Genomic DNA, 12,553 nt, shown 5'->3' with positions numbered 1-12,553 from the left:
AGAAAAAAAAAAAAAAAAAAAAAAAAAAAAGCCAGGGTGACATTTGGGAAAGTGCCTTAGTTACTTTCCTGTTGCTGGGACAAAATACCTGATACCCAGAACTTAAAGGAGGAGAAGTTTATTTTGACCCACAGTTCATAGTTGGTGGACTCCAAGGCAGCAATGGCATAGTGGAAGGACTTGGGTGGAGGAAATCTGTTCAACCCATGGCAGCCAGGAACTAGGGAGCAAAGGGAGAGGAGCCCAGGAGAAGAATATACCTTTCTAGTTCATGTCACTAGTGACATAACCGCCAACCAGGCCCAACCTACAAATAGATGAATCTGCTGATGAGTGTAGCCCTCCGTGATCCAGTCTTCCACACACATGATACCTTTGGGGCACCTTTTGGATCTAAAACCATAACAGAAGAGGACTCTTAGCCATGCCTGGTCACCTCCCCAGGGACCTGGGGACTCTTCAGACTGGGAACCATTCAGTGTGCACATTGTAACATCATCCTGACCTCACGCTCGAGTGTGCGTGCGTGTGCGTGTGTGTGAGACGCTCCGTCGGCTGCCTGCCGTGAAATGCGTGCTGTTGTCATTCTACTTCCTCTTCGTCCTTCCTGTTCTATCCTAAGAACCGCACAGCTGGGCCTGCTGAGATAAGAGCTGCATGCAGCCTGCAGCTGAATATCTCTAAGTCCGGCTGACCGCGGGTCAGTTTGCTGGAGTCAGCCCTCAGCAGAGGTGCACTAAGGTCCAGAGACAGGCTCAGGAAATGGGCAGATTTCCCAGTCATTCCCAGACCCATATGGCATCTACAGGAGAGGCTCTGTCACCACCCGGGAAGCCCCATCACCGTAGGTTTCAGGTCTCTTAGAGACCGGCATACCTGCGTTCTGCCTCTGACCCTGCCCCGCAGGAGCTGGGTAGCTTTTTGCCACCTTCAGTTAGGTCATTTCTATAAGAAGGACGAGAAGGCTACCTCTTCATACTGTTTAGCATAGCAGGAATGCTTACTGTTATAAGATACATTGAGTAATATTTGATAAATGAGAGCTGTTATTATAAAGAAGGACAATGAAGATGGTTATTTGTGCCCATGGAAACTTCACAAGATGGGCTTCTTGGAGCTCAGGTTGTGGTCATGAATAGTGTGACTGGAGCTCCTTAAGGGTTGGCAGAGGAGGTGCCAGCTAGTCCTGGATGTGCCTTGTGCTTTAGAGGGACACAAGATAGGCCTTGGGACACCTGGCGGCCTTCGTGGAGGTGTCTTGAGGACATCTGGGGTCCTAGGTCAGTCCATAGCCCAGATAGGATGGTTAAGAAATCTGGTGCTATTTTCTTCAACTTGCAGAAAACCGTGCCCTTTGGGGATGCCGTGTTGGCCACTTGGGACACCTGCATCGGGAGTGAGGTCTGCGAGGAGCTCTGGATGCCACAAAGGTTGGCCAGGTCCCTGTGTTGTTAGCCCCATGGTCACACAGGCCTGTGGCAGGGCCTGGGTTTGCATGTGTCCTGGGACTGTGTCGTGTGGAGACAGTGAGGCAGACCTTGAGGGGCTGTGGGAGGGTGGTTGGAATCCATCAGGTCTCTTCTCTCTGCCTGCCTCTGCCACAGCCCGCATGTTGACATGGGCCTGGACGGTGTGGAGATCATCACCAATGCTTCGGGCAGCCACCACGTGCTGCGCAAAGCCCATGCCAGGGTGGACCTGGTGACCATGGCCACTACCAAGGTAGGTGGCTTTGGAACTGCCAGACCATGTCACCTGGAGCACTCTGAGCCTTCGGTGCCTTGCCCAGCCTTACCTACTCCTCACAGCCACCTGTGAAGCAGTCATTGTTGCCACCTCTGTTGTAATGGGAGCCAGATACACCATCCATCCTGAGTGTCAGGGGAGGCACAGAGACTGTCCATGCATCAGGACTCTCATTCTGAGCGGATGGCTATGGCTAGGGGCTGTGCTGGTCATTCCCGGGCAGACTCAAACTACAGTGGCATCACCTAGAGCTTCAGCTGCATGGGACCACATCAGTAGGGAGGGCTTTGCCTCACTGGGATACTGTGAAGGAAAGATATTGGAGGCTGATCAGACTCCCAGTCACCTGACCAAAGGTATGGTGACCGGTTTAAAAAAAGACAAGATCTTAATATACACATTGGGGGCCCAGGATGGTCAAAGCTCTTATCTGGCTAAGACACCATCTCCTGGAGCTTGCTATTTTTTATTGAACATGAATCTTCTCGAAGGGGTAAGGGGCAGTGCAGGGAACAGTGGTGTGGAGAGCAATGATGTGAGCAGGATCCTAGGAGCAAGGGAACAAGATGTTCTGGTAGGAACAGATCATGATTAATGGAAAATCTGTTTCTTCCCGTGGGTTAATTTTTGCCTTTGTATGAGTCACGCTGCCCTCAGCTGCACTGTTGTCTTGCCATCCAAGATGTCACAGTGTCACAGATCATTGAGACCTCAGCTGTAGCCAGTGGTGTGGAGAGTTGTCCCTTTCCCACACTCCACCTGCTGGCTCTTCAGGAAACCATTGTGGGCCAATAGGCAAACTCAGACTTTAAAGATGAAAAGCCAGTGTATAAGTTTATGGCTCGCTCAGGGTGGTCTCCATCAGGAAGGCTGTTTTTACCTAACACCTGGCATCCAGGAGAGTCATAAACATCATAGCTGCAGGTTCCTTGTGCCCCTGCCAGCTTGCACTCTCTGTTGGGGTGGGGACGAAAATGATGATACAGCGGGAAAGACAGTGGGAGAGGGACAGTGGCATTTCCTGGTGTCTGGAGAGGATGAGGAGCCACCACTGACAGCTTACTTTTTTCTGTCTCTTTCAGAATGGCGGGATCTACCTGCTGGCCAACCAGAAGGGCTGCGACGGTGACCGTCTCTACTACGATGGCTGCGCCATGATAGCCATGAACGGGAGCATCTTTGCCCAGGGATCCCAGTTCTCTCTGGATGATGTGGTATGAGCGAGCGGGAACACAGTGTGGGGAGCAGCATTTGCACCTTCCCAGGCAGTCCTCACATTCAGAGGCTGGTGTCAGGCTCCACACCCAGGTGTGTGTGGCGAGAGCCCTGCCCATGATCTGTTAGGACCACTATTGCACATTTATTTTAGTCACCTGTAAAACAAGGTGACTCGTTTTACCTAACATAGGGGAGGAGGACCCCATGCGACATGGGGCTGCCTGGGTGGGCACTTAGGAACAGAGTGAACAGCAGGCATTGGGACCAGGCGCCAGGGTAACAAAGGACTGGGTGCCACCTGGTACCTTTGCAGGCTGTGATGGGGCTTATTTGAATGATTCTGGGGCCTGCAGGGGAGGAGCAGGTGCTGCCCTGGTCCTGTGAGCAGGGTGGGGCCCCAGGATTGTTGACCTCATGCTTGAGACCAGCATTTCTGGAGGATTTCTCTAGGGGTCGAGATAGCACTCGCTGGTGTGAGGCCTCACCCTAAACAGCTGTGAGACTTGGAAGAGCAAGGGGACCCCACACCCCTGGTGGAGAAGGGGCCTCTGAACATATGGAGGGTCAGTGGTGAGGGACAGAGCTGTGTGTGCCCAGGGCACTGTGTGTTCTGCTCATTGCTGTTACTGTCCTGAGGGCAAAGGGATGAGACAAGGAAGAGATCAGAGAAGGGGACCCAGCCACACAGTCCTCACTGCAGCCAGGCCACCCCTGGTAGCAGGGCTCATGACCTTACAGGGCCTCCGCATCCCTCTGAGAAGCTGAGGAGCCACATACACGCCACCCCTAACAATGCAGATGTGCAGAGTTTCTCTTATTTTATCACATTGGATGTTGATTTCCTTTACAGAGAAGAGACAGCAGATGAAATCGTCTCTAAGAAATTTGTGTCACCTTTCACTTTTGTTTTTCTGGAGACAAACAACAAATCAAAATGTCTGCTACTGTCAAAAATGGAAGGCATGTTGAAAATAGTCCTTCTCCCGAATGCTTGGGAACATAAGTGTTTGGGATTTCAGATTTTAAAAAAATTTTTAATGGCTGTACATACAGAGTGAGGCATGGCAAGGATGTGTCGTGGAGTAGCAGATTCTGCAAGACTTGAGCATAATGTATGTTTCTTCACTCCCTTTGCTTCCACAGAGCTGAGCTGCGTTTGACGTTTTCTGTAGCAGGGTAGGGATTGTTACCAAGGAGCAATTACCGCTCCACCTTCCAGTCACAGGTGGCCCCAGGAGAGTCAGCTCAAGAAGAATTCCAGGGGTCTTTGTGGGTTGGGAAGGCAGAACCAGAAGCAGGCGAGCGTTTGTTGGCCTTGGCTCTCACCATTGAGATCTCTTCCTCTATCCTTGCAGGGTTTCAGCTGTCTCTGGGTCTGCTTTCCAGGCTACAGCGTCCCCGAAGGCCTCCTTGTTCAGTGTTAACCATAATGTGGAAGGGAGGGCGTCTAAGGAGAGAAGAAGCTCAGGCACATTCCTCTCCCATTTCAGCAGTGCTCAGGTTGTCTTTCAGTCCAGGTGGTTTCTGGCCAAAATATTTGTCCCTATGTCCCAGAGTTTGTCTTATGCTGTGATTAGCAGATCACCTGCAAATGTCCAGATGTAGTGGATGCTGTGGTGGCAGCAAAGGGAGAAGGTTTGGATTGGCAGCTGTTTATCCTCTATCCTTGGGTCCCAAGAGTCCACAGGTCCTCAGACCCCACTAGAAGATGTGACTCATCCACAGCCAACTCCAACAACAATGCCCATAGTACACAGAGGGGAAGAGAAAGGCAGTGAATTGTGACCTCTTTTTCAAATTCCCTCTGCAGGAGGTCCTGACTGCCACATTGGACCTGGAGGATGTGAGGAGCTACAGGGCAGAAATTTCTTCTCGGAACCTGGCAGTGAGTACTTAGTAGAGGACTACATGGGTGCCAGTCCATTTCTCAGAAAGTGTCCCCTCCACTGAGGGTATGGCCAAGGCTGTGGGCCCAGTGTGACAATACTGATGGGAACTTCCGGAGCATGGAGGTGTGTGGTGCAGAGAAAACCTGGGTTCCAGCCGCCCTCGGATGTTCTCAGTGAGGTGGAGCAGCAGGGAGAGGGGCTGTAAAGTCCATGCAGGCGAGACTGCGACACAGAATGCCTAACCAGCCTGGGAGCCAGGGAGGCCCTGGGTTGGGGGAACAGTGAGGGTGGCATGACCAGCAGGCAGCCAAGGCTGACCCCCATGATGGAGTTGGGACGAGGTCTGGGGTTTGAGTGAATGTGTCCCAGACCCCTGCATGTGAGCATGGCCTTCATCCAACTAGGGGTCCTAGCATTTCTATGAGATTTCAGGTCACTTATAGGAGGGTTGTCATGCTGCAGCGATTTTGCAGACATTGTAGAAGTGTGAAGCTCAAAATTAAAAGGATTGTTTTTGTTTCTTTGTTTTTTGAGACAATGTCTCACTATGTAGCTCAGGCTGACCTTGAACTCGCTAGGTATTCCAGGCTGGCCTCAAACTCATGTTGATCCTCCTGTCTCAGCCTCCGAAGTGCTGGGATCACAGGCATGTGCCACTACACCCAGCCTAGGATTGTTTTCCTCATAACAGCTTTAATGAGCTATAATTCCCTTGCCACACAACCCATTACAGCATATTTCTATCATTTTTGCTATGTTCGTGGAATTATACCAGTCACACAGTCAACATGAGAATATTTCCAGTTCCAAACAGGAATGGTGCCCACGAGTAGCCACTCCTGTCCCCCCCTTACCCTGCCTTGGCCTGGTGACCACTGATCTGGTTCTTATCTCTGAGGACCTGTCCATTCTGTTATAGGAATGGAATCAGTGCTTGTTGATTTATATCTGGCTTCTTTCATTTGCAGTGTTTTCCAGACTCATGCATTTTGTAGCATATGTCAAGGGTTCATTCCTTTCTTAGTTGAGCATGTTCCATTGTGTGGATGGACCACAGTCTACTTACCATCAGACACTGGAGCACTCGTGGTTTTTGTCTGCTGTAACATTCATGGACTGACTTTTGAATGGGAACCTGCCTATTTTTCTTAAATGTTCAGATGTGGAATCACTGATTCACTCTTACTTGACCTTCTGAGAGGCTGACAGTGTTTTCCAGAGCAGCTCCCTGCCCTCTGTCCCCTGCTTTCTATCTCCACACCCTCACCAGCACTAACTATTACCTGTTGCTCTGATTCGAGCTGCCTGGTCTCCCTGTGGGTCTGGTTTCTATTTCCCACTGGTTGGTGGCATCCCATCACCTGTGAGGACTTCTGCAATGTGGGAACGTCACTCTGTCTTGAATGTCCACCAACAGGCCAGCAGGGTGAACCCCTATCCCCGAGTGAAGGTGGACTTTGCCCTTTCATGTCATGAGGACTTGCTGGAGCCCATCTCTGAGCCTGTGGAGTGGAAATACCACAGGCCCGAGGAGGAGATAAGGTAGGTGGCTCTCAGCTCTGGGGTCCTGGTGCTTGCATGGCCATCAACTTCCATCGAGTGGTACCACAGTTTGCACCGGGGTCGAGGGCGGCACAGAGCATTTGCAGTGAGTGGCAGAGCCTGGCCCCAGGGGAGACTTTGGACCCCAGCCTGTGCTCATTGGGGTGAGGGTGTGGATGGTGCAGCCAGACCACCTGGGCTCCACCTGTAGCTCTGCTGTTTCCTCGTGCTGCAACCTTGGCACAAAGGGTCTGTCCATTGTGTCATAGATTTCAAGAAGAGATAATGGTGGATACCCAACCCCCAGGTTGTCTTTAGGACTAAAGTGCCCTAACACATATGGCGTGCTTACAGAAGATCCCGGGGCATGGCAAGAGTCCAGCCTCATTGGTCCGCATCTTTGGGCTGCCTCCCCTGGGGGACCAGCCCCCACACAGTGGGCTACACCCTACTGCCCCACACTTAGCACTCTGATTGCTCCGCAGCCTTGGACCTGCCTGCTGGCTCTGGGATTATTTAAGACGAAGCCAACAGGTAAGACATTCAATTCCTAGCCAACCCATCATTTTTCTTCTATTGGTTGGTTTGTATCTAACTGTAGAGCAAACTCATAAATTTTTTCCTACCTGCAACTAAAAAGACTTATTCACTCTGCCTTTGGGGTGGGATTGGTGCCGCATTAATCAGAGACCATTTGGGTACAGTCCGCTTTGGCTCCTTTGCAGTCTTGGCAGAGCTACCCAAGTATTCAGAGTTCACCGTCTTGTGTTAGTTTTGCGGGTGTGCGTGTCTGTAATTTGTTGGAGAAGAGTCAACCATAGACAAGCCCCACAAGTGAAGGTCTCCATCCCTCTAGTTCTCTGGCACTTGTGGGGGTGTTTTCTCACCCCTGGAATGCAGTTGACATCCGTGAATGGTTCTGTGGGGCAGCACGGGGTTTGCTAGGCAGAGCTTAGCTGAGCTGGGCTGAGCTCTGAGTGTGCTGCTTCTCTGAAACTCTGCTTATACCAGGTTTGGTCGGCCCATTTCAGGCGGGGTTTTTCCTGCCCCTGAGTGGTGGTGTGGACAGTGCAGCTACTGCCTGCCTCATCTATTCCATGTGCCGCCAGGTCTGTGAGGCAGTGGTGAGAGGAAGTAAGTGACATTCATGGGCCCTAGGGAGCTCCAGGGGTGGGGAGCAAAAGAGGGCAGAGGAGAAGCCCAGATTATGGGCATCGTGGCTGGCGGAGGCTTTGTGGCTTTGTCACATCCCATCCCAGAGCCACAAAAGCCCCTCCCCGGGGCATATGCATGATGTGACCATGAGTATAGAGCTGTATCTGCCTCCTGCCCTTTGTTGAGAGTGTGGCCCAGTGAAAGAATAGAGGCTCTGTGGTTAGACAAACCCTGTCAAATCATCCCCCGGGTTGCCGCAACATTGAAGACAACCTTAGTATGTGCAGAGGAGCAGCACACTGAGGACATCAGCTGCTAGGGGTATAGCCCAGCATGGCTGTGCGGAAACCCTGGTGATAGATGGGATGAACTGTGCAGATTCCCTGATGACAGGCTGGGATTAGCTGTGTAGACAGCTCGCGCGTAACATTGACTTCTGCTTGATCTCTCTGGGCGGTTTCAGATCAGGAAGTGTTGACTGACATTCGGGCCATTGTGGACGAGAGCAGCTACACACCCCAGGACCCCCAGGAGCTGTGTGGACGCATACTGACTACCTGCTACATGGCCAGCGAGAACTCCTCCCAGGAGACGTGCAACAGGGCCCGAGAGCTGGCCCAGCAGATCGGAAGGTAGATCAGTCCAGGTGCTTAACACAGCCTGGCAGCTGTGACACAGATCAGGGCTGCTGTCAACTCTGCCTGTGACAGCTTAGTGTTTAATTATGGGTCTAGGAGATGGTCTGTTTTCTACTTTCTCTTAATTTGGATAAGATTTTAGGAGAACCATATGCTCCCAAGTCTTAGCCCTAGTATGGTTTCTGCTCTCTTTCCTCCAGAGTCCCTGTGTCCCAGGCATGGCTGTCAGTTAAATTTGCCCCAGCATGGGAGCACAGGGAACCGGCCCAACAGAGAGACTGTCCCCCTCCCATGTCACTTCCTTCACCCCTGGCTGCCTCTGCCACTTGAGAAGATAGTACTTTCAGAGAGGCAAGACTTAGTTTCATTCCAAGTTTCCCACTTGGGAAAAAGGGTGCTATCTGTTCAGTTTGCTGAGTGTAGCTAGAGCCGCCCCCACCAGCAATTCCACTCCCACATGTACACTCAGGAGAGTCAGAGATGGACCTGAACACCGAATAGTTACTTACACAGGAAACTCGAGAGCAGCACTATGCACTGGAGCCAAGAGGTGGGAACAACCCCCATGTCCATTCAAAGTATAGTTTGTCCATACAGTGGAGTCTTAATCATAAAAAGGAATGAAACACTAATGTCTGCTACAGCATGGACAAACAATGAAATCAATATGCTGAGTAAAAGATGCCGAATACAAAGGGCCACATAATTATGTGACTGGATTTGTATGAAGTATCCAGATTAGGCACATCCACAGATTGAGAAAGCAGATTAGTGGTCACCAGGGGCTGGAGGTGGTGGGAGCAGGGCATGTCTGTAAATGGGGATGGAGTTTCCTTTTGGGTGGTAAACTTCTGGAATTGGATAGAAGTAATGGCTGCACAACACTGTAAATGCACTAAAGACTACTAATCACACACTTTACAGTGGTCACAATGGCAGGTGTTACATGTGTCTTCCACACACGCACATACACATAAACACATACACAGACACACTGCCTTCATGTTCCCTGTTTTTCCTGCTAGCCACCATATCAGTCTCAACATTGACGCAGCGGTGAAGGCCATTGTGGGCATCTTCAGCCTGGTGACAGGGAAAAGCCCTCTGTTTGCAGCTCATGGAGGAGGCAGCAGGGAAAACCTGGCATTGCAAAATGTGCAGGTAAGGGCCCCCAAATCAGAGCCCTTGTCCCTACCAGAGTGGGGAGGGGCATGGGGCGTTCTGGGGACAGCCAGTGCTGGGTCAGCAGCATGGGTGCCATGCTAGACATCGAACACACCTACAGATTTCTGTGTAGGTGCAACAGTGTGTGTAAGAGAGCACAAGGATGTGTCTTAAGTGTACATGTGATGCATAAGTGTGAATGAAATGTGTGACAGTATGCAAAATATAAAAATGAGCATCCGTGTGTGTGCGCATTACTGTGTGAGTATGCCCACAAGTGTGTGTTAGTGTGCATTGTGGGAACGTACACAAGTGTGTGAACATTATATGCATGAGTGTGTTAATAGGTCTGCATAAGTGCATGTCTATACCACATGGATTGGTGTGTGTGGGAATGTGTGCTGAAGTATGTGCATATGTGCATGAATGTGTCCAAGTGCGTAAGTGCATGTGAGCTTATATACGAGTGTGGGAGTGCATGTGTGTGTAGGAGTACATAGTCATGTACATGAACATATGCAAAAGTGTATGTATGAGTGTGACCATGAGCAGGAATGTGAGTGTGTGTATGTGTGCCTGTGCGTGCACACATTTCTTTCATGAAGAAGTGAGGCCTGCTCCTTGTTGTGGGCTGCTATGGTGGCAAAGAATGCTGTTTAGCAATGAAGGCAGAAGAAAGACACTAAATTGCCCTGCTTGGGTCTGTTATGTTTCTGTCCCCTCCTTGCTGTACATGGATCCCTTTTCCTTCCTCCAGAAGCACCAGTGGTAAAGGGGGCAAAGTGGTGGACCCCTTTCTCTAGCTGACTGTCACTTGGGGACAGGAGCCACTGAGGCTCCTTCTATCATCCCAGGTTCCAAAGAAGGAGGAGCTGGGACCCTGCATGTCCATATGAGTACTGCTGGGGAACTCGAGGTATGCCTTGAGACCTTCCCTTGAGAGCTAGAAAGCTCCAAACATTTTTGAAGCATTGCTGGGAAACCTTCCTCCTGGACTAGAATGGAGCCATAGTGCAACAGCATGTACCCTCCTGTGTTCCCTTTGCAGGGTAATTCTTTCTTCCCCCTTTTGTGTTCCAGGCTCGGATCAGGATGGTCCTCGCCTACCTGTTTGCCCAGCTGAGCCTCTGGTCGCGGGGTGCTCATGGGGGGCTGCTTGTGCTCGGATCCGCCAATGTGGATGAGAGGTGTGTATAGCCCCACTATGGCAGGTTCTTGGGCATCCTGACTACCTCAGGCAGTGTTACCACAGTGGTCTGCAATCTTTTGGTACCAGGGACTGGTTTTGTGGAAGACAATTTTTCCACAGACTGGGATTGGGATATGGTTTTAGGATGATTCAAGCACACTACATTTATTTCTATTATTATTACATTGAATATATAATGAAATAATTACATAACTCATCATAATGTAGGATCAGTGGGAGCCCTGAGCTTGTTTTTCTGCAACTAGACCCATCTGAGAGTGATGGGTGTCACTGACACCTGAAGTGTGTTGCTTAAGTCTAGTCTACTCCGTAATCTTATTTTGGATGCAGAAAGCTCTTCTTCCAAAGATAGGATGTTGGAAATGGAAGCAGGATTTTTCAGTGCTTTTATAGCAATTTCAGGCTATTCTGCCTTGACTTTAATCTAGAACATAGATATGTGTAATTGTCTCAAAATATACTTTGAAAGATACTGTCATTTGCAATCTCAGGCAGTTGATCCTCTTTGTATACAGTTGAAGACAATTCACCTGGCTTATTCACAAATGTGTCTTGGATCCATTCCTTTCCAGTTCAGGAGTCTTTTGTAGTTTGAAGTAATGCTCAAATTCTTTTGAAAGCTGAGGTAGGTGATCATGCACCAGGTGGAAGAAAAAAGGCCCTGGTTTTGTCTCTTTCAGAATCTCTGCTAATGTATAAAACATGAAGGAAAAAAAACAAACAGTGTTCACCAATTCCCACATAATTCCAGTTTGACTTTGAATACAGCCACTTTTTCTACCAACTTGAACACAGTTGTCATTCTCTCCAAAGTGATAGATTGAGTTCGTTGAGCAGATTGACTATTTCACACAAGTAAGCAAGTTTTTTGACCTATTCGTTGTCACTGAAATATGCTGCCAGTGGGGTGACTGTTTCTCTAAAAGAAATCTTTGGAGCCGTTCTCATAACTCAGAAACTATGTCCACTAATACTCCTTTAGAAAGCTACCTCACTTCTTTGTATAAGAGATGCGTGTGCTCTGCATCTGCCTCCTCCTGCAGCTACATGAACAGACGTGGATTTTAGTCACATCCTGCAAAACATTGTTAAGTTCAGGTGACATTTTTTGACTATCCAGCCTTTCTATATGAATGATACACATTCAGAAGCTACCTCTTTGACCTGAGTAGTGAAAATAGAAAGTCATCCAATCATGGCAGCTGTTCAGTCCATGCACATACTGGCACAAAATGACCATTTCAGTTTTCTTGATGTATAATCATTTGAAGACTTAAATAGTTCTGCAACTATGGTGTTGGTTGGCTACAAGAGTGCATCTCATATGTCCTCATGCACATCCTCCTGAAAAAGAGATCACACAAAAACAAGCATTTTTGTCTTGTTATCTACATTGGTAGACTCATCAACCTGGATTGTCTGCCACAGTGGCTCCTTAATCCTCTCTCACAATTGTGCTTCAGTACCCTTTGCTGTTTTATCACCTTTGTCTAGTTATGGTGCTAGCTGAAAGAGGAACGTTACTACCTTTTGAACCACAGCCATTCCTACAAGTTCACAACAAATGACCTTAGCAGCAGGTAGGATCAACTCTCCACCAGTAGCACAGGGCCCTTAACTTTAACAATTGCAGTTAGCCGCTAAGAATGATGCTGTAAGTACAGACACGTTTTATGAAGGGGTGGTCTTCAATAATTACTTCTGTTCTTCATGTTCACATATTTTTTTCCTTTGAAACATTCCAAAGACTTGTCTTTTAATGCAGGATGCTTTGTCTTCATGTGGAGAAGCAGTTATGAAGGTTTCATGACTTTGCTGGATAGCTGATTGCCACATATTATACAAAGCAAGTTTAGAGAATGTAAATCACTGTTGAATTGAAGCTGTAATTTAAGTAGCACTCTTGGTAGTTTCTTTCAAATGCAGTATTGGTTTTGTTGCCATTCTTAGGATCTTATGCTGTGTCATCTTTTTTTTTTTTTTTTTTTTTT

At 48.9% G+C, this 12,553-nt stretch overlaps 1 protein-coding gene across 5 annotated transcripts in view; it reads left to right on the top strand.

The window, feature by feature from the left end:
• Nadsyn1 (NAD synthetase 1) overlaps nucleotides 1-12,553 on the top strand; it is a 57,076-nt gene that overhangs the window by 17,215 nt on the left and 27,308 nt on the right. For all 5 annotated transcript variants that reach the window (XR_782471.1, XM_010635694.3, XM_033756798.1 and 2 more), the window contains 10 exons: nucleotides 1,342-1,430; nucleotides 1,605-1,722; nucleotides 2,829-2,960; nucleotides 4,775-4,849; nucleotides 6,271-6,395; nucleotides 6,881-6,929; nucleotides 7,427-7,529; nucleotides 8,014-8,182; nucleotides 9,214-9,349; nucleotides 10,433-10,539. Coding sequence is in view for 4 of the 5 variants with exons in the window: in XM_010635694.3 (XP_010633996.1) it covers nucleotides 1,342-1,430; nucleotides 1,605-1,722; nucleotides 2,829-2,960; nucleotides 4,775-4,849; nucleotides 6,271-6,395; nucleotides 6,881-6,929; nucleotides 7,427-7,529; nucleotides 8,014-8,182; nucleotides 9,214-9,349; nucleotides 10,433-10,539 (1,103 nt within the window). In the remaining variant the exon portion in view is untranslated. The remainder of the gene's footprint in view (nucleotides 1-1,341; nucleotides 1,431-1,604; nucleotides 1,723-2,828; nucleotides 2,961-4,774; nucleotides 4,850-6,270; nucleotides 6,396-6,880; nucleotides 6,930-7,426; nucleotides 7,530-8,013; nucleotides 8,183-9,213; nucleotides 9,350-10,432; nucleotides 10,540-12,553) is intronic.

This window comes from Fukomys damarensis, unplaced genomic scaffold (genome assembly GCF_012274545.1).
Source record: "Fukomys damarensis isolate Sample0158 unplaced genomic scaffold, DMR_v1.0_HiC HiC_scaffold_27, whole genome shotgun sequence".
Lineage (NCBI taxonomy): Eukaryota > Metazoa > Chordata > Mammalia > Rodentia > Bathyergidae > Fukomys > Fukomys damarensis.
The sequence above is the reverse complement of the archived record's forward strand: the minus strand, read 5'-3'. Positions and strand labels throughout refer to the sequence as shown.